General features: G+C 44.3%; 1 protein-coding gene across 1 annotated transcript in view; it reads left to right on the top strand.

Moving 5' to 3' along the window:
• Positions 1–7252: 7252 nt before the first annotated feature.
• Positions 7253–25685, top strand: part of OGA (O-GlcNAcase) — a 34109-nt gene continuing 15676 nt past the window's right edge. The window contains exons 1-8 of the mRNA XM_004049990.5: positions 7253–8000; positions 12213–12264; positions 12692–12789; positions 15488–15618; positions 17901–18072; positions 19651–19749; positions 21786–22070; positions 25403–25561. Of these exons, the coding sequence (XP_004050038.1) occupies positions 7802–8000; positions 12213–12264; positions 12692–12789; positions 15488–15618; positions 17901–18072; positions 19651–19749; positions 21786–22070; positions 25403–25561 (1195 nt within the window). The 5' untranslated portion in view covers positions 7253–7801. The remainder of the gene's footprint in view (positions 8001–12212; positions 12265–12691; positions 12790–15487; positions 15619–17900; positions 18073–19650; positions 19750–21785; positions 22071–25402; positions 25562–25685) is intronic.

The following is a 25685-nucleotide window of genomic DNA, read 5'->3' as shown; positions in this document are numbered from 1 at the left end:
TCCATAGTTGGCCATACCTTGGCATGAGACTGAGACACAGGCTCTGGAATGGTTGGAAACCCACCCAACCTCAGGCCCCCACATGAATCTCCCTCCCACACAGCCTGAGAGGAGACAAGGAAGGAAGGACAGGACACTGATGTCCCGAAGACTGTGCCAAGCAAGCTGTTTTTTAGCTGACATTCTTACAAGTTGAATCACAGATTTCTAATTTACAGACTTTTTAGTTAATCTCAAAGTGCTTTCTTTTGAGGGGCCTCCCTTTAGTTTCTTTCTTTCTTTTTTTTTTTTTTTCTGAGACAGAGTGTCTCTCTTTCGCCCAGGCTGGAGTGCAGTGGCGTGATCTTGGCTTTACTGCAGCCTCCGCTTCCTGGGTTCAAGCAATTCTCCTGCGTCAGCTTCCCGAATAGCTGGGATTAAAGGCGTGCACTGCCATGCCCAGCTAATTTTTGTATTTTTAGTAGAGACAGGGTTTCGCCATGATGGCAGGCTGGTCTCAAACTCCTGACCTCATGTGATCTGCCCGCCTAAGCCTCCCAAAGTGTTGGTTACAGGCGTGAGCCACCATGCACAGACCCTTCCTTTAGTTTCTAATGAAAGTTCCTTTGTGTCAACATTCTAACCTTGCCTCCAGTATAGATAAATATTTTTTGTGTCCATACCCCAGCCAGGAATGATGGGGGAATGAGATGGAGTGGACCCAGCGCAGGTCACCATGAGGCAGATGGCACAAAGGATGACATGGACTTTCTGTGTGTTCCCACTCTTTCTTTGTTCTGCTCCTGCAGAGGGACCCACCAATGGTTGGTTCCTCTCATCCTTTCTCTGGGTCACCATTATGGGTGACTAAGCTTCACCATCCATAGGAGGAGTATCAGGCCTTATCCTCCCTCATGATGAAGTCAAGGGGAGAGATATGTTGTCCAAAAAGCAAAAACTCACTTTTAGCATCCATTGTTTTATCATCTGTGTTCCCTGCTTATATCATCAAAGAACCATCTGCTCCTTGGGTCCTTGGGTTTCTTTGAGTCATCAGCATAAAGATCTGATAAAAGCTGTGGGCCCACTATCCAGAAGAAAAAAAAGGCAAGAATTCCCATGCATTTTTGTATCCCTGAAGCTCATCTATGGGTCCTAAGTTAAGAACCTGTGATCTAGAGTGAGTGCAGCGGCTCATGCCTGTAATCCCAGCACTTTGGAAGGCTGAGGTGGGTGGATCACTTGAGGTCAGGAGTTCAAGATCAGTTTGGCCAACATAGTGAAACCTGGTCTCTATTAAAAATGCAAAATTAGCTGGGCATGGTGGCGCATACGTGTAATCCCAGCTACTTGGGAGGCTGAGGCCAGAGAATCGCCTGAACCTGGGAAGCGGAGGTTGCAGTGAGCCGAGATGGCACCACTGCACTCCAGCCTGGGCAACAGAGTGAGCCTCTGTCTCAAAAAAAAAAAAGAACATGTGATCTAGTCTAACCCTCCATTTCATAGAAGAAGCAGGCTCAGAGAAGGGAGACTTGCTCAAGGTCACTCAGTGAGTTTGTAGCAGGACTGAGGCTAGACTCAGTCCCTCAAGTCTGTCAACAGTGGCCTTTGGGCACAGTAAAGAGTTGTATGTGGGCCGGGTGCAGTGGCTCACACCTGTAATGCCAGCACTTTGGGAGGCTGAGGTGGGCAGATCACGAGGTCAGGAGATTGAGACCATCCTGGATAACACAGTGAAACCCTGTCTCTACTAAAAATAGAAAAAATTAGCCGGGCATGGTGGCAGGCGCCTGTAGTCCCAGCTACTCAGGAGGCTGAGGCAGGAGAAGGGCGTGAACCCAGGAGGCGGAGCTTGCAGTGAGCCGAGATCGTGCCACTGCACTCCAGCCTGGGTGACAGAGCGAGACTCCATCTCAGAAAAAAAAAACCAAAGGGTTGTATGTGAAGAGTGGATGCAGTGCATGTTATGCATAATCCAAGCAAAGTGACACTATGACAGGCTCTCACGATGCCCTCTGCTTTTCCTTTATGGCACTTCTCAGTTTGTAACCATATACTTACTTGGGTAATTATATACTTGTCTTCTCCTATACACTGTAAGTTCCTGAGGGCTCCCTGAGTGCCTGGACTAGGGTTTTTTTCTTCACCATCTTATCCCTGGGGCCTGGCACACAATAATGGATGTAAGGACATCCATTATTCAGTAAATAATAATGGATGAAAGTACATGGTGAATGTGTGTATATAATTACATAGGTATGGAGACAGTTGTTTTTTCTTTTGAGACTAGGTCTCACAATCTCAGCTCACTGCAGCCTCCACCTCCCAGGCTCAGGTGATCCTCCCAACCCAGCCTCCCAAGTAGCTGGGACCACAGGTGCACACCACCACACCTGGCTAATTTTTTGTATTTTTGGTAGACACAGGGTTTCACCACATTGCTCAGGCTGGTCTCGAACTCCTGAGCTCAAGCAGTTTGCCCACCTCAGCCTCCCAAAGTGCTGGGATTACAGGTGTGAGCCATCACGCCTTGCCCAGTTTGCATTTTCTAAGGTAGATTCAAGTTTAGTGGGATTGAAGCAGAGAACTGCTAGTAAGCTGAGAAGTGCCCCAGAGCCCAAGCCTACAGATGAGATCCGGAAAAAAAACAGTAGGTTGGCATTCAGATTGTCACCCAGGCTGGAGTGCAGTGGAGTGATCTCCACTCACTACAACCTCCGCCTCCCGGGTTCAAGCGATTCCCCTGCCTCAGCCTCCGAGTAGCTGGGATTACAAGCACATGCCGCCATGCCTGGCTAATTTTTATATTTTTAGTAGAGACGGGGTTTTGCCATATTGGTCAGGCTGGTCTCGAACTCCTGACCTCAGGCGATCCACCCGCCTCAGCCTCCCAAAGTGCTGTGATTACAGGTGTGAGCCACTACACCAGCCTCAGATTATTTCATCTTGGCCATTGGTTGGGTTCTGAGTGTTGTCAGCTGCTCCATCTCAAAATACTCTCCTTTCTTGCCTTCCAGTATTTCCTATGCTCCTGGTTTTCCTCGTGCCCTTCTGGCTACCCCTTCTCAGCCCTCCCTTATAGACTCATCCTTCTCAACATGAATTTTAAATCTTAGGCCCCACAGCTCAGACCTAAGCCTCTTTTCAAAACCAAACCACCCCTAATCCCATGGCTTTAAACACCGTCGATATGCAGAGGCTCCTAAGTTTATATCTCCAGAACTCTCTCTTCTGAAATCCAAAACCTGTCTATCCAATTGCCCCCCGCTTTTTTTTTTTTTTTTTCCTGTCACCCAGGCTGGAGTGCAGTGGTACAATCACAGCTCACTGCAGTCTCAAACTCCTGGGCTCCAGCGATCCTCCCACCTCAGCCTCCAGAGTAACTGGGACTACAAGTGTGTGCCATGCACACCCTGCTAATGTTTTAATTTTTTGTAGAGATGGGGTCTCACTATGTTGCCCAGGCTGCTCTTGAACTCCTGGGTTCAAGTGATCCTCCTCCAGTCTCAGCTTCCCAAAGTGCTGAGATTACAGGAATGAGCCACCGTGCCTAGTCCAATTGCCTATTTGATATATTAATGTGGACCTGTAATGGTTGAACTTAACATGTTCAAAATGGAGCTTAGATTCATGCCTTTCCAGTCTTTCCCATCTCAGTAAATGACACCAACATCCATCTAGTTGCTCAGGTTGAAATTTAGAAGTCTCCATTTCTTCCTCTCCTTCATTCTCCCTCCACCCCCATTTAATCAATCACCAATTCCACCACCAAAGGTACACCACCTCTCTCTCTCTGATGCTGTTTCCTAGCCCAAGCCACTATTGCTACTCACCTAAATTACTCCTTCCTATTTGTCCATCTGAAGTAGCTCCTCCTTGATGCAGTTGGCAGGTTTCTTCCCTTAATAGCCCTTACCACAAACTGTGAGTTCCTATGTGTGTACTGAATTTGTTATTGTCTGGTTCTCCAAACAGAATGTAAAATCTGTGAGGGCAGGGCCCTATCTCATTCATTCCGCAAATATTCATCATAGGTCTACTAAGCACTGTTACTGTTGTAGGTGTTGGGGGTGGGTGGAGAGAGGTGTGGTATGGTGAGAAAGTGTATAGCAGTTATGTGGCAAGAACCACGCTTCAAATTTGAGGGACACAGAAATGGGGCAAACCTTCCCTATGAGACTGGACTGTGGAAAGTAGGAGAAATTGTGGCTGCTGACTTGCTGGCAGTGATTAAGGCAAAGTGACTAAGGACATCAGCCAGAATGACAGCCCCCAAATCTCCTGTCAACCTATAAGGAAGAAGCTGAGGCAAAATGAATACAAGTAGAGAGTTTATTATAAGCTTGAGGATTGCAATGAAAGAGCATAGATTCAAGTTGCCCTAAATAGACACTCTGATTAGCAGCAGTTACAAGTGGATTTTTATAGGGAAAGAAGAGGCAGTTCCTGAGTTATTTACCAAGAGTTTACATTAAAATAACATAAGCTATTGATTGGCTATACATTGTTAAACTATAGGGTGTGTGTTAGAGTGTCCAGTACAACATTATTAGGTTAATTTATAGCTACTTGTGGCAAGAGCAAGCAGTGTCAAGAGATGAATACATAGCTCAAAGGAGGGAGGCATAGGATGTGATTCTGTCATTTTATTTTCTTTCTTTTTTTTTTTTGAGACTGAGTCTCACTCTGTTGCCCTGGCTGGAGGGCAGTGGCACGATCTTGGCTCACTGCAACCTCTGCCTCCCAGGTTCAAGTGATTCTCCTGCCTCAGCCTCCCAAATAGCTGGGATTACAGGCGCGCACCACCATGCCCAGCTATTGTTTGTAGTTTTAGTAGAGACGGAGTTTCAACATGATGGCCAGGCTATTCTTGAACTCCTGACTTTCTGCCCGCCTTGGCCTCTCAAAGTGCTAGGATTACAGGCGTGAGCCACTGAGCCCGGCTGATTCTGTCATTTTAATGCCTCGCTGGGCCTATTTTTAATTTTTTTTTTTTTTAGAGGCAGGGTCTTGTTCTGTGGCTCAGGCTGGAGTGCAATGGTGAGATCCTAGCACTACAGGTGCACACCACTACGCCTGGCTTTTTTTTTTTTTTTTTTTTTTTTGAGATGGAGTTTAGCTTTTGTTGCCCAGGTTGGAGTGCAATGGCACGATCTCGGCTCACGCAACCCGGGTTCAAGTGATTCTCCTGCCTCAGCCTCCCGAGTAGCTGGGATTACAGGCATCTGCCACCATGCCCAGCTAATTTTGTATTTTTAGTAGAAACGGGGTTTCTCCATGTTGGTCAGGCTGGTCTCGAACTCCCGACCTCAGGTGATCCATCTGCCTCGGCCTCCCAAAGTGCTGGGATTACAGGCGTGAGCCACCACGCCCGGCCTATTTTTATTTTTTTATAAAGACTGGGTCTGGCAATATTGCCCAGGCTGGTTGCAAACACCAACACTGCGCCCAGCCATCTGGGCCTGATAATTTAAAAGGACTCTCATTCCTCAGATAAAAGTTCTTTTCAGCCAGGTGAGGTGGCACGTGTCTGTAATCCCAGCACTTTGGGAGGCTGAGACTGGAGGATCACCTGAGCCCAAGAGTTCGAGACCAGCTTGGGCAAGATGTTGAGACCCCCGTCTCTACCAAAAATGAACAAATTAAAAGAGTGTGGTGGCAGGCACTCGCCTATAGTCCCAGCTACTCGGGATGGCTAAGGCGGGAAGATCCCTTGAGAGCCCAGGAATTCGATACTTAAGCTATGATTGCACTAGCCTGTGTGGCAAAATGAGACCTCTTCTCTTACAAAAAAAAAAAAAAAAAAAAATTGTGTTCTCAACCCCAACGGACCACAATATCCAGTAAAGCTGCTATGGCCCCTAACTCTCAGCACAGGAGGTCCCTTAAGAAAATGCTTGTCCAGCCGGGCGCGGTGGCTCACACCTGTAATCCCAGCACTTTGGGAGGCCGAGGCAGGTGGATCACCTGAGGTCAGGAGTTCAAGACTAGCCTAGTCAACGTGGCGAAACCCCGTCTCTATTAAAAACACAAAATTAGCCGGGTGTGGTGGCGGGTGCCTGTAGTCTCAGCTACTCGAAAGGTTGAGGCAGGAGAATAATAGCCTGAGCCCAGGAGGTGGAGGCTGCAGTGAGCCGAGATTGCGCCACTGCGCTCCTGCGCTCCAGCCTGGGCGACAGAGTGAAACTCCGTCTCAAAAAAAAAAAAAAAGTTTGCTCCTAACCCCCATCTCAACAATCCAGGACTGAAAAGAAGAGGGACCATGAAAGTACCTGAAACTACAAGTTGGGCTACGGCTAAAGAAGGTAAATATCAGACTGAAGTGTAAGATGGACATTACTAAGTCTTAATCATCATTTCATGTTTATACCTCACAGGTTGAGACAGATTTCTCAAGCATCATAAATGTAAAGTGCATTAGGGTAGGTCTACAAGAGAGCTCTGAGAATATACAGCAAGGAGACCCAAACCCATCTAGGGCTCAGGGAAGGCTTCCCAAGGAAGCGATGCCCATGCCGAGGCCGAAGGGATCTCATGCCCCACTGCACACACCGCGCGCTCCCCATTCCCAAACAAGGCAGGCTTTTCATGCCTCCCTACCTTTGGACTCTGTTGTTCGTTCCACTTTCCTGGAGTGCTGTCTTCCCTCCCCTTCTGCTCAGTCAGGCTAACTTCACATCCTTTATAATCCAGCTGAAAAGTGAAGCCATGCCCACGGCCTCTCCCCGAAGGAGGAGTGAGTATCACCTGTTCTGAGCTCCGAAGTTCTTGGGGACACCTTGTGGGAACTGCGTGTGTGGTGGCTTGTCTCCACCACCGTACTGTGAGCTCATAGTGTTCTAGAGCCCAGCACGAGGCAAGCTCTATAGATGTCTACTGAATGAAGGAATGAACGAATGATTACATTTTAAATGGGATTAGGGGAAAATAATTCAAGGCAGAGGGGTGAGCCGAGCTCCTTGGAATGGTGTCTTTACCGAACCAAGCCTGGGTTAGGCAGATGTAATGAGCCCACCTATTACAAGAATCTCCATAGAAAGTAGGTCAGTTCTTTCCTATCTCTTTAAGAACGAGAGGCCGCGGCTCCGCGCCTGCGCACTGAGAGAATAAACACCTCTCCTTTTCACCTTCCCCCCTTCTCCCTATTGCCCCAACCGGCCGCAGCCTCCTCCCATACTCCCCTCCTTCGGGGCGGGTAATGGTTCGTCCCGGGGTGCCAGGCTTGTTTCGGAGGGTGGCAAGCAGAAATGGTGCATTCCACTGCCTTCATTACCTTCTGCTTTTCGCGTCTCCTGTTCTATTTCCCCCTACCTAAAGAAGCTTAATAGGCTAGCCCCAAAGAAGGCGGGGGAGCCGGGCGGAGGGGACCGGTCTGAGCCGGTCTGCAGCGCAAGCGCAGTGCGGATAAACAGGAAGCGGGCGGTGGAAGCAGCAGCAGAGGGAGAGCTCGGGGCTTGGAGGGGAAACAGCGGAAGACCTAAGATTATCGGGAGGGCAGCAGAGGCAGAGAACGAGGACAGGACCCTTGGCCGTCTTCTTCCAGGGAACGAGAGGTCACAGCCTCGCTCTCCGCTTAGGCTTCTGGCGCCCCAGCTTAAAGCTGAGGTTGCGGCTGACAAAGGGCTCGCGCCGGTGCCGCCGCCCTTCTCATCCGGGCATTCGGGTCCCTGCGGAGAGGGAGGGGGAAGGGCAGAGGGGGAGGGGAAGGAGCCGGAGGGGCGCACACTTGGAGCTGAAGCCCTCTCCAGGGCTCCGGGCCGGTGGCCCAACGGACGGAGGTCGAGGAGGACCCGCAGAGGTGGCGGCGGCCGGGGGCAGGAGGATGGTGCAGAAGGAGAGTCAAGCGACATTGGAGGAGCGGGAGAGCGAGCTCAGCTCCAACCCTGCCGCCTCTGCGGGGGCATCGCTGGAGCCGCCGGCAGCTCCGGCACCCGGAGAAGACAACCCCGCCGGGGCTGGGGGAGCGGCGGTGGCCGGGGCTGCAGGAGGGGCTCGGCGGTTCCTGTGCGGTGTGGTGGAAGGTGAGCGCCCTCCTTCCCTCCCCGCTTTGGCACTAACACGTTCTGTCCTCGTGAGGAGGGTGGTGGCGGGGATTTTGGAGACTCTAAAAGGCCGGAAAGCCTCTGGGTCTGAAATGTGGCGCTCCTAAAGCGAGAGGAGAGATGAGATGTTGGGCGAATCTCCTTGCACGTCCTAAGACGGCGTCGAATTCCCCCCTGGCCACTCACAAGTCTGACCCCACCCGTCTTGGGCTTGGAGCCAGGCCACCTCCTAAGGAGGCGGTGGTTAAGAGTCTGGTGTTCTGTTAGCCTCTGAGTTCTACTTCTTTGTACCTTGGGATCTTATTCCCTAGGGTTGTCTGCGTTCCAGTGAAAAAATATGTGTAGTGCTTCTGTCACTACCCTTTGTGGAAAATCGGCCCACACTGACGTGCTTGTACTTCTGGAGTGAAGAGAAGCACGTTTGGCCTATAGTATTTCTAGTTCCACTTGGCTTAGAATATTTTTGTTGCTTCCCCCCACCCCCGCAAAGATTCATTTGCAACTTAGAAAATTGCCCTCTTTCCCAGCTACTGTACTTTGCTCTCGAGGGATGAAGCTTTGGCTTTAATCACAGATTCTCAAAGTATCTGAGATGCGTAATTTGAATTTAGTGACCGCAGAAGCGGCTTTAAAAATGCCCTTCTCGCCTTTTTTCCCATTTACAGTCGAAAAGAACGATGGACTTTTTGGTAGTGAGGGAAAATTACCAGATGCTTGTTTCAGTTTCTGGATGAGAATGGACAGATAGTCCACCTTGCAGCTCTATAGAGGCACGAATCAGTTACATTATTAGTCTTTCCGCAGTTACAGCATATATTTGAATTTTCTGAAGTATTTTGGCCGATTCAGAGTTTCCTAGATGTCTGTTTTATATCTCTCTCGTATGTAATGGCGTGGATAAGGGTAAAAAATATATATATTTAAAAAACCAAAAAGGTATGGAAAAAGGATTGCTCTCGACGTTGAGAACATCAGCTTTTTTATTTTTCTTCACCACATAAATTAGAGTATTCTTTCGAAAAATGGGTGGTGGTTATGGTACAGACCATAACAGGCTACTTTGCTGCTACAGTAAGGCATGAAAGAGTTCAGCGAAGTTAACTGTCTTGCAGAATTTGGGGGATTACAGAATGGAAAACTGCTATATAGTATTCATCAAAAATGATTGCATTGTGTGACTTATATCGTTGTATTTATTGGCTTAAGTGCAGGGAGATTTTAGAAAAAGAATCTGGTTTTTGTTATCAAAGATCTTGGAGTGGGGATGAGAGAGTGCTGGGAAATTTCGGAGCTAGACTGGAATGAGTCTAAGGAAACTTGCCAGTCCATTATACCTTCAGTTATAAAAGGAGAAAACTCATTTGGTTTAAATTGGTTTGTTTAGAATAGCATTAAAAGGCGATTCTTCCTATTTAAAGAACAGAGTTGTCTGCCATTCTCTCGTTTATTCCTCCTCCCTCCCGTGCCCTTGTATATTTTCTTAGTGACTGAGCACCTGAGCCAGCACTGATTTGTTGTGTGTTTTGTTGTTTTTGTTTTTGTTTTGGGAGACGGAGTCTCGCTCTGTCGCCCAGGCTGGAGTGCAGTGGCGTGATCGCGGCTCACTGCAATCTCCGCCTCCCGGGTTCAAGCAATTCTCCTCCCTCACCCTCCCAAGTAGCTGGGACTGCAGACGCGGGCCCGGCTAATTTTTTGTATTTTAGTAGAAACGGGTTTCACCGTGTTGCCCAGGCAGGTTTCCACCTACGGAGCTCGGGCAGTCCGCCCGCCTCGGTCTTCCAAAGTGCTAAGATTACAGGCGTGAGCTACCGCGCCTGGCTTTTTTTTTTTTTCCTCTTTTTGATATCTCTTGGTTGGCACCAGCCGTAAAATGAATGAGCATAGAAATACTATAGTTACTGCTAGGATTTCTTTTTTGTTTTCTTTCCATCACAAAACTTTCTTGGTTTTTAACTTACATTAACAGCATTGCTTCCCCTTTGTGGTGCCAGTCAACCGAAACCATGAACCTGACTCTCAAAAGAGCCAAGGTAGGGTTTCTAAAGATTAAAATGTTTAATTAAGCTAGACATTTGAAAAGTCTTTTTTATATTGGAGCAACTCTGAAAGGATGTTTAATGCCTACTCCTTAAAAAAAAAAATCATAATGCTAAGTGCCGTAGGGATGCTAAAGACTTGTATAGGTCTGCCTGATCAAGAATATTTTATATTGGCCGGGCGCGGTGGCTCACGCCTGTAATCCCAGCACTTTGGGAGGCCGAGGCGGGCGGATCACGAGGTCAGGAAATCGAGACTAGCCTGGCCAACATGGCGAAACCCTGTCTCTACTAAAAATAGAAAAAATTAGCCGGGCGTGGTGGCGGGCTCCTGTAATCCCAGCTACTCGGGAGGCTGAGACAGGAGAATCACTTGAACCCGGGAGTTGGAGGCGTAGATTGCATTGAACCGAGATAGTGCCACTGCACTCCAGCCTGGGCGACAGAGTGAGATTCCGCCTGAGAAAAAAAAAAAAAAAAGAATATTTTGTATCACTTGTGAGAGGCTAACATTAGATTGTCCAGATGAAAGTGCTACAGTTATACATTGGTATGTAATGAATTTTAATTTGGTCTGTCATTGTCCTTTTTGTGGTGCAGAGGAGTCATTCTGCCTAGAGATTGGAGCTAAAATACATTGCAGAAATTTGTTTTAGACTAGTCTCTTATGTAGATTGTGTGGGTTTATGTAGAACATTTTGTGTTCAGAATGCTTTTATTAACCTTCTTCATGGTACTCTTGAGAGGCTGTCCTTATCTCTTACTGATGATTAGACTGAGACAAGTGGAAAGTAAAGGTTAGACAAGATGTAAAGTGTGTGGTTTGAGCTGTGATGAGCACACTAGGGAGTTCCAGATACCAGTTTGATGCTTATTCAACCATTTAGGTTATCGGTCTGCAAGTTTGTTTTCTGCAGTGTGCATAACTAGTGTTTTGTCCTCTTAGAGGATACTCTGGGGCAGGTCACATTCTTGAGTTTTCTTTGTTTATTCCTTTCCGTTTAGGACCAGAAGTAATATTCTTGAATTTTCATTTGTTCAGATCTTTGCTCTGTAATTAAGATTGCGTGAGAGTTTGTTGTTTGGGCCAGTTAGGCTGTTGAATTTCTTGGGAATGTGGTTTCAGGCATTTTTTGGTCCCTTTGATTATATCATTGTATCTGGAACTTTTTTTGAGAGAGAGAGTTTTGCTCTGTCACCTAGGCTGGAATGCGATGGCTGGAATGCTCACCGCAACCTCCGCCTCCTGGATTCAAGCAGTTCTCCTGCCCTAGCCTCCCAAGTAACTGGAATTCCAGTCCTGGCCAGGAACTTTTTTTAAAAAAGAGGAGCACGATCATAAAATTAAGTCAGATTCTTTCCTAATCCTATCTCTGATTTGTTTTTAATTGCTTTACCTGTTTATCTCCCCTCACCCTTTTGTTGTTGTTGTTTGAGATGGAGTCTTGCTCTGTAGCCCAGGCTGGAGTGCAGTGAGGCAGTCTCGGCTCACTGCAAGTCCGTCTCCCAGGTTCAAGTGATTGTTGTTTCTCAGCCTCCCAAATAGCTGGGATTACAGGCATTTGCCACCATACCTGGCTAATTTTTGTATTTTTAGTAGAGACATGGTTTCACCATGTTGGCCAGGCTGGGTCTGGAACTCCTGACCTCAAGTGATCTACCTGCCTCAGCCTCCCAAAGTGCTGGGATTACAGGCGTGGGTCACCTCACCCGGCCTCCCCTCACCCTTTCTAAAGCAGTTTTACTATCATTCTAGGAAGTAATTGTTACTGTTGGCAGCTTGTATTACATTGCTGCCGTTTCCCATTATAAGATTAAGATCTCTTAAAAAATTGGAATTAAATATATTTGGACTTTATCAACAGTGGAAAGATGATAGATGTTTGTTTTAAAATAACTATCACCTAAGTAACTAATGTCATGGTAGAAAAAATAAAAAAATTTACCTAAGCAAAAATGGAATAAAAGTCACCTTGTAACGTCACCACCCAAAGATTAAAGGAACCTTAGTATTTTCTTAAATATCCTTCCGATTTGGTGTATTTTATGCTTTTTACAAAATAGGATTGTATTGTATGTTTTGTAACTTGCTTTTCTCAATAAAGCTTACCACATTTTAAAACTGAATATAATTTCATTCTTACTTTGAATCTAGGATTTTATGGAAGACCTTGGGTTATGGAACAGAGAAAAGAACTCTTTAGAAGGTAAATCTTCATTATATGAAGGAGAGAGGAGAACCTTAAACTCTTAACATTTTCTTTTGTTTGAAGAAATACTAACAGTGAATAGCCCAGGTGCATTTTGATGGTTTCTCAATTGCAGAAGTTATTTTACCTTGGTCCCTTTTTTCTTCACCTAGGCCTTTGGTTTTCAAACTTTTCCTGGGGAGCTGAATAAGTTTTGGGCTTCGCCTTACCCAGAGCTGTTGTGTTTTTTAAGAGTGTTTTATATGTTGGCATACATTGTAATACTTAATTTTTTAAAATTCCACTGATTACAAAAAGGTTAAAAGCTACTGTCATAGAATATTAGCTTTGTATGAGATGGAGATGCTCCAAGAAGAGGGAAATGGAGATTGACAGCCTATGAATGTTGCCTGTTTATACATATGTAATTTTCTTTCTCCTTAAGGCTCCAGAAATGGGAATTAAATACATACTTGTATGCCCCAAAAGATGACTACAAACATAGGATGTTTTGGCGAGAGATGTATTCAGTGGAGGAAGCTGGTAATCTTTTTCTTTTTAATCCATAAATTCAAAATCTGTGAAGAAAACGGTTATATTTTAAATGTAGTTGTACAAGAATTTTATGACATATTTTATTTTTATTTTGTAGGTAGTTTCCTTTTCTTCTATCTGGTAACTATTCAGTTAGCTGAGATTGAAAGAGTGCTCTGCGCTAGCAAGGTCATGACCATATGTGTGATATCATGGGTGTGCTGGGCTGACTCCATCTGTTCTGTGGTCATAGATTGTGCTGCTTACTTCTGCCAGTGGATTAAACAGTGGGCCACTGGGCAAAGAAGTGCTGGAGCTGGGCTAGGCCCAGGGCAAGGCAAGTGAGGCACGTACCTTGGGTGCAAATTTTAAGGGACCCCCAAAAAGTAATCAAGATAAATAATATTTTATGCAATATTTTTTAAAAAACCAAAATTAATGCAGAAATTCATGATGTACACAATGCTAAAATTTTAGGTAAAGAAAGGATCGGCACTACTGATTGTTCCTTTTGCTTCAGGCTCTAGTATGGCTTGGCCTTGTCAGCAGTTACTGGTCCTTAAACCCTAGTCCAGGAAAGTGGGAAGCCATTAATAGGCTGTCTTTGGGTTTTGTTTTGTTTTGTTTTGTTTTTTGAGACAGAGTCTTGCTCTGTCCCCCAGGCTGGAGTGCAGTGGTGCCATCTCGGCTAACTGCAATCCTCGCTCTCCCGAGTTCAAGAGATTCTGCTGCCTCAGCCTCCCAAAGTGCTGGGATTACAGGCTTGAGCTCCTGTGCCCGGCTGGCCTGCTATGGGTATACTTACGTTGAGTTGGTTACATAAAATTGATAAAAAGTAGTATAGCATTGAACCGCCAAATTAGAGAGGTGCTTTTCTTTGGGAACTTGTAAATGGTGAAACATTTTTGTGCTTGAAATTAAATGGTATACGCATATAGCTAACAAGATATTTGGTTACAGAGCCCAGCCAAGGCACGGAAGGCTGAAAGTTTTCTTGAATTACAAAGAAGCAATTACAGCTTACCCCATCTCCATCTAGTGTTGTGGTTTACTACTCTATTTAAGTGTGCCTTCAACTTAATTACTTTCTGGTGGTGCTGGTAATGAAACTTAATGTGATCAGTAATCAAAATAGAGTAAAAATGACTATCTTGAGATACTACTGAAAATTATTCAAAAATATGTCTTATAGTATATACTAGTAGTAGTTAAGTTGATTTAGGAAAATTGTCAATTGATAATTTTAAAAGGTTAAAATCTATAATTAATGTTTTTCCCATAGATAGAAACAGGTCAAGATTGTTAAGGCCATGACTTAACTCTGGTTCTTTTTCTTTTTCTTTTTTTGGAGACAGCGTTTGTCACTTTGTTACCCAGGCTGGAGTGCAGTGACTCACTGCAATTTTGATCTCCCCGGCTCAAGCAATCCTCCCGCCTCAGTCCCCCAAGTAGCTGGGACTACAAGCGCAGGTCACCACGCCCAGCTAATTTTTGTATATTTTGTAGAGAGAGGGGTTTGCCATGTTGCCTGTGCTGGTCTCAAACTCCTGAACTCAAGCAGTTAACTTGCCGTGGCCTCTCAAAGTGCTGGGATTACAGGCGTGATTCTTTTTTTTTTTTTTTTTTTAATTTTTTGAGATGGAGTCTTGCTGTGTCGTCCAGACTGGAGTGCAGTGGTGCGATCTTGGCTCACTGCAACCTCTGCCTCCAGGGTTCAAGCAATTCTCCTGCCTCAGCCTCCCTAGTAGTTGGGATTACAAGTATGCGCCACCACGCCTGGCTAATTTTTGTATTTTTAGTAGAGATGGGGTTTCACAATGTTGACCAGGCTGGTCTCAAACTCCTGACCTCAGGCAGTCCTCCTGCCTGGCCTCCCAAAGTCCTGGGGTTACAGGCATGAGCCATTGGGCCCGGCCTACCCTGATTCTTAAGAAAGCATTTTCTTTCTTTCATATTATAAAGTAGTTATGTGTAGATTTATTTAGTTAGGAATTCCAGTTGTTCAGAGATGGCAAAACAAAAAAAAAGCAAGATCCAGTACCGTTGCTCATGCCTGCAATCCCAACACTGTAAGAGGCTAAGGCAGGCGGATCACTTGAGGCCAGGAGTTCGAGACCAGCCTGGGCAATATGGCAAAACCCTCATCTCTACTAAACAAAAATTAGCCGGGTATGCCTGTAATCCCACCTACTCAGGAGGTGGAGGTTGCAGTGAGTCAGGATCGTGCCACTGCACTCCAGCCTTGGGCAACAGAGCAAGGCTCTCAAAATAAAAATGCAGCGGCTGCATTTTATGCCTTTCAAATGCTGCAGGAAATAGAAATGGCTTAAGTTCAGTAAGAGAATTGACAATTCAGTGTTTTTGAGAAGTGGCAATTGAAGGGAGGAAAATGTTTATTGATTTTAGCCTGTTTCCCCAAAAGGATAAGAAACTATTTGGAAGTGAAAAAGAAGGGCCTCTTATTTTCTGTTGGTTCAGATTTCAAAGGTGTGAAAACTATTCTTTTTCCCTTACTGTGACATTAAATCACTTCAGGCTTGTACCATTTTGTATGGCCTGTTGTTAAGTTGGACATGACAATTTGTAAAATGTGAGGATCTTTTCCTTTCTTGTAAGTTAGAAGAAATAACCTCTTCAGTTAAACCTTCAGTGAAGGTTCTTTTAGTTTTCTGTTCTGCTTTCTAAAAACATAGACTCTGTTCTTTAGAGCAACTTATGACTCTCATCTCTGCTGCACGAGAATATGAGATAGAGTTCATCTATGCGATCTCACCTGGATTGGATATCACTTTTTCTAACCCCAAGGAAGTATCCACCTTGAAACGTAAATTGGACCAGGTAACTCCTTACTTTTTATTCATTTTTCCTGACTATGTACTTGAAACTAGAAGTTTACTCAGTTGCTTTTACGATGTTAAAAGGAAATCAAATTCCTATTTCTTGGTTTTCTTTTTTTGTTTGTTTGTTTTGTTTTTTGAGACAGAGTCTTGCTCTGTCGCCCAGACTGGAGTGCAGTGGCACAATCTCGGCTCACTGCAACCTCCTCCGCCTCCCGGGTTCAAGTGATTCTCCTGCCTCAGCTTCCCAGGTAGCTGGGACTATAGGTGCGTGCCATCATGCCTGGCTAATTTTTGTATTTTTAGTAGAGACAGGGCCTTCACCATGCCAGCCAGGCTGGTCTCGAACTGCTCACCTCATGATCTTCCCAAAGTGCTGGGATTACAGGCGTGAGTCACCATGCCTGGTCTTTTATTTCTTTGTTTCTATAAGAATTTTTTTACTTTGAATGCTTTTTTTTTCTTTTTTTTTTTTTTTTTTGAGACAGAGTCTTGCCCTGTTGCCTGGAGTGCAGTGGCCCAATCTCGGCTCACTGCAACCTCCACCTCCCAAGTTCAAGCGATTCTCATGCCTCAGCCTCCTGAGTAGCTGTTACAGGCACACCATCATGCCTGGCTAATTTTTATATTTTTAGTAGAGACAGGGTTTTGCCACGTTGGCCAGGCTGGTCTCAAACTCCTGACTTTAGGTGATTCACCCACTTCAGCCTCCCAAAGTGCCGGGATTACAGTCGTGCGCCAGTGCACCCCGCCTTGAATCCTTCTGATAGAGGAATATTTTCCAAATTAAGTAAAAAGAGCTTTACTGGAGGTACTAGTTCTTCTCAAATTTCAGTTTGCGTAAGAACTGCCTTAAAAGAATGATTAGAAGTGAAGCTTGGAAGAATGCTGACTACTGGACTTTATTTCCCAAATGGATAAGGTGGGGACCGGGAATCTAGGTGATGGGTGGTCAAGAACCACATTTTGAGAAATTATATATACCCTAGGCTGCTTGGCTTGAATTTACAACTGAGATTATAGAAACAGAGTTTTACCTATTAGACATTAGTTTCTTCAATTATATGGACAAAGAGATGTCTGGAAATGGCTAGTTTCCCAAGATAAGAAGAAAAACAGACTAGGTGAACCTAATTGAGTGTAAAGTCTGCTTAATGTAAAAGCTGCAGACTTCCTTTGGTCCAATGTAGGGGGCTTCCATTTTCCTTTTTTTTTTGAAACTGAGTCTTGCTCTGTCGCCCAGGCTGGAGTGCAGTGGCGCGATCTCAGCTCATTGCAACCTTGCCTCCTGGGTTCAAGCAATTCTCTGGCCTCAGCCTCCTGAGTAACGGGGATTACAGGCATGTGCTACCACACCTGGCTAATTTTTTTGTATTTTTAGTAGAGACGGGGTTTCACCATGTTTGCCAGGCTGGTCTCGAACTCCTAACCTCATGATTTGCCCGCCTCGGCCTCCCAAAGTGCTGGGATTACAAGCGTGAGCCACTGCGCCCGGCCCCATTTTTCTGTCATTTTAGTTTGCTGGTTTTTCTATATATATGTCTTATTTCTTTAGGCAAAGATTTATATGGGTGGCATTAAAATGTCTGGTAAAAAATTTAAGGCAGTTGAAATTTTCATGAATGAAGTTATTTTACTATTTGATAAAATTCTATTCTTTCTGATTCATACCTGGTTAGGTTTATCTGCAAAGGGATCAGTGTGCCTTTTGGGACTAGGACACAGCCTGGCTTTTTCATGTCTTAAGGTTACTTACTCATGTTTCTGTATTTTTCTGACTTTGTTGGGTCTTCTACAATCAGCAGCAGCCCATGAGGACTAGGAGGCTAGGCCACTTTGTTGGATCATATTGTCATATAAGTTGAGTATCCCTAATTCAGAAATCTGAAATGTTCCAAAATATGAAACTCTTTGAGCTCCATAAAATTCAAAGGAAATGCTCATTGGAGCATTTCAGATTTTGGATTTTCAGGTTAGGGATGCTGAATATAATACAGATATTCCAAAATCCAGGGGAAAAAAAAATCAAAATCCAAAACATTTTTGGTCCCAAGCATTTCAGATAAGGAATACTCAGCCTGTAGTGCATTCAAACCCAAATGAGAAGTGGGTCCCAAAACTATTTAACTTACGATTTTTTAATTGAAAATGTAAAAACAATAAATCTGTCTTTGAACATTCTTGTAAGGAAAATACTGGATTTTAAGTATAACTGTTAATGCTGTAATGTTTGGAATTCTTAATTTTTTTACTCTTGATTCTTTTTTTTTTTTTTTCTCCTAGGTTTCTCAGTTTGGGTGCAGATCGTTTGCTTTGCTTTTTGATGATATAGACCATAATATGTGTGCAGCAGACAAAGAGGTATTCAGTTCTTTTGCTCATGCCCAGGTCTCCATCACAAATGAAATCTATCAGTACCTAGGAGAGCCAGAAACTTTCCTCTTCTGTCCCACAGGTATTGTATATAATGGCTTTACATTTAACTAGTCTTCTTGGAATATATAACTTATAAAGGACCATGGGCCCCATTCTCTCTCCACTTCCCTCCTCCCTTGGTGTGTAAAAGTAGGAATCTTTTTTTAGAAGACATTTTTCAGGATCCTAAATTGGAGAAATTTTAGGAACTGATAAATGACAACTGACTAGGCAAAAGATTTTTATGTATTTTTAAGTACTGGAAGTATATGAACATTACATTGTCAATATTAAAAGAGGGATAGTATTGAAATGAAAACTGGAGAAAAGCCAAATTACATTGCTTTTACCTTAGTCACTTCTCATTTCCTCCTACTTGTCCCCTTTTTCTGCCCATGCATATCTGTCCCTTTTTGCATTCCTCCCACTCCCATCTGGGCTCTTATTTCAAGTAGTCAGCATAGAAAGCTTAACAGTTTTTCCCGTTTTCCTTTCTTTTTGCCCCTCTGGTTTCTTTCATTGAAAATATTTTAGTCTCTTAGTTGCTTCTCAAAATTCAACTTACAGGAAGTTTTCCCCACACTTCCCTGTTCAGGAAGAGTTTTAGACTAAATTATTTAACTTGCTTTGTGTGTATTGTGAGCCGAGAACCTTATTTTAGTTGAGTACTACATTAGTACCCAAAAGTTTTAAGATTATACTGGGAATTAATTAGCTGCAAGTTACAGTTTAAGTTGCAGTTGAGTACTAATAGCCATTGGTATATGCCTTTAAAAAATTTTTTTTAAATTTTACTTTTAAGTTTGTATTATTTATTTAGAGACCGGGCTATAAAACTGGCTAATTTTTATATTTTTGGTAGAGACGGGGTTTCGCCATATTGCCCAGGCTAGTGTCGAACTCTTGGGCTCAAGTGATCCACCCGCTTCAGCCTCCCAAAATGCTGGGATTGCAGGTGTGAGCCACTGTGCCCAGCTGCCATTGGCATATTCTTGTATTAGTTCTATTATGATATTATCAATTCATTCTGTTTGATGTTTAATTGTAACTGAGAAAAGTAGGCAATTCAAAATTCTGTAGAAAATGCTACAGTTCTTGTTTTTTTAGTAAACTTGTATTTCTAGTAACTGTAGTATCGTAAGAATTGATCTGTACTACTGTTGTAGGAAAAATATCAGATTTTATGAATTTCTTAAATGAACTGCCCACTTTAGTTCCTTGTAGGAGGCCTTTTATCATTTAGATGAAAATAATTTAGAATTGGCAGACATTTTTTCCACATTCAAAAACCCATGGGCCTTTTGGGAGGCCAAGGCGGGCGGATTGCCTGAGCTCAGGAGTTTGCGACCAGCCTGGGCAGCATGGTGAAACCCCATCTCTACTAAAATACAAAAAAAATTAGCCGGGCGTGGCGGCATGCGCCTGTAGTCCCAGCTGCTTGGGAGGCTGAGGCAGGAGAATTGCTTGAGCCCAGGAGGCGGAGGTTGCAGTGAGCCGAGATCGTGCCACTGCACTCTAGCCTGGGCATCAAGAGTGAGACTCCGTCTCAAAGAAAACAAACAGAGAAAACCCATGAGCATTTTAATTCTGACTTTTTTACTTTTCTCCCTACATTTAGAATACTGTGGCACTTTCTGTTATCCAAATGTGTCTCAGTCTCCATATTTAAGGACTGTGGGTGAAAAGCTTCTACCTGGAATTGAAGTGCTTTGGACAGGTAAGTCTTTTAAGATTTATACAGTCAAACTTGAATTAACTAGGACTTACAGAAATTGCTTGTTCTTGTTAATTGAATACTTTTTTTTTTTTTTTTTTTTGAGACGGAGTCTCACTCTGTCGCCCAGGATGGACTCCAGTGGCGCGATCTCGGCTCACTGCATGCTCCGCCTCCCGGGTTCACACCATTCTTCTGTCACAGCCTCCCGAGTAGCTGGGACTACAGGCACCCGCCACCACGCCTGGCTAATTTTTTGTATTTTTAGTAGAGACAGGGTTTCACCATGTTAGCCAGGATGGTCTCGATCTTCTGACCTCGTGATCCACCCGCCTTGGCCTCCTAAAGTGCTGGGATTACAGGCGTGAGCCACCACGCCTGGCCTTTTTTTTTTTTTTTTTGAGACAGAGCATTGCTCTTGTTGCCCAGGCTGGAGTGCAGTGGCACAATTTCAGCTCACTGCAAACTCCGCCTCCTGGGTTCAAGCGATTCTCCTGACTCAGCCTCCCAAGTAGCTGGGATTACAGGCACACGCCACCACGCCCAGCTAATTTTTGTATTTCTAGTAGAGACGGGGTTTCTCCATGTTAGCCAGGCTGGTCTCAAACTCCCGACCTCAGGTGATCTGCCCACTTCGGCCTTCCAAAGTGCTGGGATTACACATGTGACCCACTGCACCTGGCCCAGAGAACTTGTTAAAATACGCTTTCTTTTACAAAGTTTACATATTCTCTTAATATGAAAAAACATCTATCATGGTTGGGGAGCCTGAGTGGGGAGCCTGAGGTAGAAGCCCCCAGGAGTTCAAGACCAGCTTAGACAACATAGAGAGACTGTACAAAAAATAAAAAACTTAGCCAGGTGGGCTGGTGCACGTCTGTAGTCCCAGCTACTTAGGGGGCTGAGGTGGAAGGATCACTTGAGCCCGGGAGGTAGAGGCTGCAGTGAGCTGTGATCATGCCACTGCACTCCAGCCTGAGCAACAGAATGAGACCCTGTCTCAAAAAAAATTCAGTTAATAAATAATAAAGATTTATAGGGAATTGGGCTAAAGGGTATTGATCCCATCCTTAAGCAGCGTTAGGAAACTCTTCTATTTTATAAAACGAAAAACATAAAGCTCAGTAAAAGACATGTTGTGTTTTCAAAAGAAAAACTGTGGCTGGGTGCAGTGGTTCGTGCCTGTAATCCCAGTGCTGTGGGAGGCTTGAGTTGAGGTAGGAGGATCGCTTGAGGCCAGGAGTTTAAGATTAGCCAGGGCAACATAGCAAGCCCTTATCTGTACAAAAAAATTTTAAATTACTGTGACATGGTGGGGCACACCTGTAGTCCCAGCTACTTGGGAGGCTGAGGTGAGAGGATTGCTTGAACTCAGGAGCTCAAGGCTGCAGTGAGCCATGATTACTCCATTGCACTTCAGCCTGGGTAACAGAGGAGACCCTGTCTCAGAAAAAGAAAAGTTGTTATGAAATGTACATGTAAGGGGCCAGGCGCAGTGGCTCACGCCTGTAATCCCAGCACTTTGGGAGGCCGAGGCAGGCGGATCACAGGGTGAGGAGATCGAGACCATCCTGGCTAACACGGTGAAACCCCATCTGTACTAAAAAATACAAAAAATTAGCCAGGCATGGTGGAGGGCGCCTGTAGTCCCGGCTACTCAGGAGGCTGAAGCAGGAGAATGGTGTGAACCCAGGAGGCGGAGCTTACAGTGAGCCGAGATCACACCACTGTACTCCAGCCTGGGCGACACAGCGAGACTCTGTCTCAAAAAAAAAAAAAAAAAAGTACATGTAAGGAAAACACAATAAAAAGTTATATATGCAGTATATTTTAAAGAACCATGATTCTTTTTTTTAAATATATTTTTTAATTTAAAATAAAAAAATAGGGTCTCGCTGTGTTGCCCAGGCTGGTCCGAACTCCTGGGCTCAAATGATCTGCCCACCTCTGCCTCCCAAAGTGCTGGGATTACAGTTATGAGCCAATGCGTCTGGCCAAGAACCATGATTCTTTTAACAAACGGTTGTCGTTATTTCTAGGTCCCAAAGTTGTTTCTAAAGAAATTCCAGTAGAGTCCATCGAAGAGGTTTCTAAGATTATTAAGAGAGCTCCAGTAATCTGGGATAACATTCATGCTAATGATTATGATCAGAAGAGACTGTTTCTGGGCCCGTACAAAGGAAGATCCACAGAACTCATCCCACGGTTAAAAGGAGTCCTCACTAATCCAAATTGTGAATTTGAAGCCAACTACGTTGCTATCCACACCCTTGCTACCTGGTACAAATCAAACATGAATGGAGTGAGAAAAGATGTAGTGATGAGTAAGTAGCCTGTATTTGATCCTTCACCTTGGGAGGAGAGCTGGGGTTAACTAGAGCCAGTGGAAAGTATGCATTCCTTTGTCATCACAACTTAAACAGTTTTATTTATTTTTTTAAGAACGTATTTTGTTTTACTCAGACGGAAACAAAACCAAGTGGTTTTATTACGGTATGTTGTTTCATTCTGTTGATGAAGATGTATATGATAGAAGAAAGGTTGAGTGTCTTTGGACAAGTCACTTAACCTCTTTGCCTTAGTTTTTTGGTTTTTTTTTTTTGTTTTTTTTTTTTTTTTCAGTATGATTCAGAAGCAGCGTGGTGGCTCGCTTATAATCCCAGGAAATGCACTCCAGCCTGGACAACAGATGAAAATCCTATCAAATAAATAAAAATAAAATATGGTTCAGTCTTTGAAGTCTGAGTACTAGAGGAGACAGTCTTTAAGTGTTTCTGTTATCTCTAGAATCATTCGGATAAAATGTATTTTCAGGCAATTTTATTGAACAGGATATTTTAGATAACTAGATACTCTTGAGTCACTTAGATCATTTAGATTCAGCTTACATTTATCTTTTATGGAACATACTCTTTTTTTTTTTTTGAGATGGAGTTTTGCTCCATTGCCCAGGCTGGAGTGCAGTGGCGCAATCTCAGCTCACTGCAACCTCTGCTTCCCAGGTTCAAGCGATTCTCCAGCCTCAGCCTCGCGAGTAGCTGGGATTGCAGGCACACCCGGCTTTTTTTTTTTTTTTTTTTTTTTTAAGTAGAGACAGGGTTTCACCATCTTGGCCAGACTGGTCTCGAACTCCTGACCTTAGGTGATCCACCTGCCTTGGCCTCCCAGAGTACTGGGATTACAGGCATGAACCACCCTGCCTGGCCGAATGGAATACAGTCTTTAGACATTGGCTTACTAATTTTTAATTTATGAAAAATCTCTAATTAATAGAGTTCTAAGTAAGGTGCTTGATAATTATTTACATTTAAATAATCTGTCATGGGGCAGATGCATGTTCATGGGCACTGAGGGGGCAAAGAATAAAGTAGTTTTTTTTTTTTTCTTTTTGAGATGGAGTCTTGCTCTTGTTGCCGAGGCTGGAGTGCAGTGGTGCAATCTCAGCTCCCTGCAACCTCCGCCTCCCAGGTTCAAGAGATTCTCCTGTCTCAGCCTCCCGAGTAGCTGGGATTACAGGCATGCGCCACCATGCCTGGCTAATTTTGTATTTTTAGTAGAGACGGGGTTTCTCCATGTCAGGCTGGTCTTGAACTCCTGACCTCAGGTGATCCGCCCTCCTGGGCTTCCCAAAGTGCTGGGATTACAGGCGTGAGCCATCGCGCCCAGCCATTCCTACTTTTGAGAAACAGTCTAGTGTTGGGTAAGGCTTATAGGCAATTGTACTATAGTGTGATAAGTGTTGTAATAGTTTAATTTATAAAGTGCTGTGTGAACACGGGAGAGAGTGATTATTTTTGCTAAGAGATTTCACAGACTTTTAAGCTGGATCAAAGTATGAGGAGAGTTTGCTGGGCGTTAAAGGTTTGTGGGCTGGAGGTTAAAAACACTGAACACTGAAAATTTTTTTTTTTTCTTTGAGACAGAGTCTCGCTCTGTTGCCCAGGCTGGAGTGCAGTGGCGCAATCTTGGCTCATTGCAACCTCTGCCTCCCTGGTTCAAGCGAGTCTCTGGCCTCAGCCTCCTGAGTAGCTGGGATTACTGGCGCACACCACCCCATCTGGCTGATTTTTATAGTTTTAGTAGAGACAGGGTTTCACCATGTTGGTCAGGCTGGTCTCGAACTCCTGACCTGGTGATCTGCCTGCCTCTGCCTCCCAGAGTTCCGGGATTACAGGCGTGAGCCACTGTGCCCAGCCTGAACACTGAACTTTTGAAGTTCCCTGAATTTTGGCCCATTTTGGCTACTGAAGTGTCATGATAGTATGTAGTAATATTAATAGTTGTCATCTGTTTCTCAATTCCATACCTCTGCTTTGAATTGTTTATTGAATTAATGTCTCCCTTTTGTTTGGCTCAGTCATTGTCATCCTCCTCCCCTCAATAAAAAACAAAAATTGGGAATATAATTTAAATGCTGTCAGCGTACATGGCACTTAACTCCTACATCTTTTAAGGCACAGCGTGGAACATATTAAGGGTGGCAGACACTATCCAAACCTGGGACATATGTAGGAATATTAAGGAAAGCTAAGAATAGAGAGTTTTTAAGTACAAAATCAAACAATTCAGACTTTTCTCTACCACTATCCTGGCTCAGAGCTTTGTTGCCTTATGTGTGCTAATTTGTGGGTCTCTGTCGATTATCTCTCTTTTTTTTTTTTTTTTTTGTGAGACGGAGTCTTGCTCTTGTTGCCCAGGCTGGAGTGCAATGGCCCGATCTCAGCTCACTGCAACCTCTGACACTTGGGTTCAAGCAGTTCTCCTGCCTCAGCCTCCCGAGTAGCTGGGATTACAGGTGCCTGCCACCACATCTGGCTAATTTTTTGTATTTTTAGTAGAGATGGGGTTTTACCATGTTGGCCAGGCTAGTCTCAAACTGCAGACCTCAGGTGATTTGCCCGCCTCAGCCTCCCAAAGTGCTGAGATTACAGGCATGAGCCACCGTGCCTGGCCTCTTCTTTTTCCCTCAGTGCCTTTATTAATGAAGTTACGGTCAGGTGTAGTGGCTCACGCTTGTAATCCCAGCACTTTGGGAGGCCCAGGTGGGCAGATCACAAGGTCGAGTTCGAGACCAGTCTGGCCAACATGGTGAAACCCCATCTTCACGAATAATAGAAAAATTAGCTGGGCATGGTGGCATGCGCCTGTAGTCCCAGCTACTGGGGAGGCTCAGGTGGGAGAATTGCTTGAACCTGTGAGGCGGAGGTTGTAGTGAGCCAAGATCCTGCCACTGCACTCCAGCCTGGGTGACGGGGTAAGACTCCATCTCAAAAAAAAAAAAAAAAGAAGTTAAAAGGCCCTGAAGGCTATGCAATATTTTCTTCATACGAAAAGCATGGTACTTTTGACCTTGACTTCCCAACAATTAGTACTCAGTAGACGGTTAAGTTGACTCTTCCACTGATACTAAAATTTATATTTCTTATTTCAATTGAGATTTTACATTTAGCATTACATTTAGGTTACTATCCTATATGAAATGGTTTGGTGAAGGGTCTTGCTTTTATTTGAATTTTTATGTTTAAGGTTTGTTCTCATTCTGTTCTTTGTTTCTGTGGTTATACTGTGAAAACTAGTTGCATTTATTCTTCCCACTTGTCAGAAGGCTTTTGTAATCAAAACTATTTTTGTGCTCTTTTTATTTTATTTTTTGCAGCTGACAGTGAAGATAGTACTGTGTCCATCCAGATAAAATTAGAAAATGAAGGCAGTGATGAAGATATTGAAACTGATGTACTCTATAGTCCACAGATGGCTCTAAAGCTAGCATTAACAGAATGGTTGCAAGAGTTTGGTGTGCCTCATCAATACAGCAGTGAGTTTGGCCATTCTTTGTTAAGGGGGTTAGATCACATAGTTGAGTCACAAAGTAAAGAACACTGTCTCCCGGGTGCGGTGGCTCACACCTGTAATCTCAGCACTTTGGGAGGCCGAGGCAG

This window comes from Gorilla gorilla, chromosome 8 (genome assembly GCF_029281585.2).
Source record: "Gorilla gorilla gorilla isolate KB3781 chromosome 8, NHGRI_mGorGor1-v2.1_pri, whole genome shotgun sequence".
NCBI lineage: Eukaryota > Metazoa > Chordata > Mammalia > Primates > Hominidae > Gorilla > Gorilla gorilla.
The sequence above is the reverse complement of the archived record's forward strand: the minus strand, read 5'-3'. Positions and strand labels throughout refer to the sequence as shown.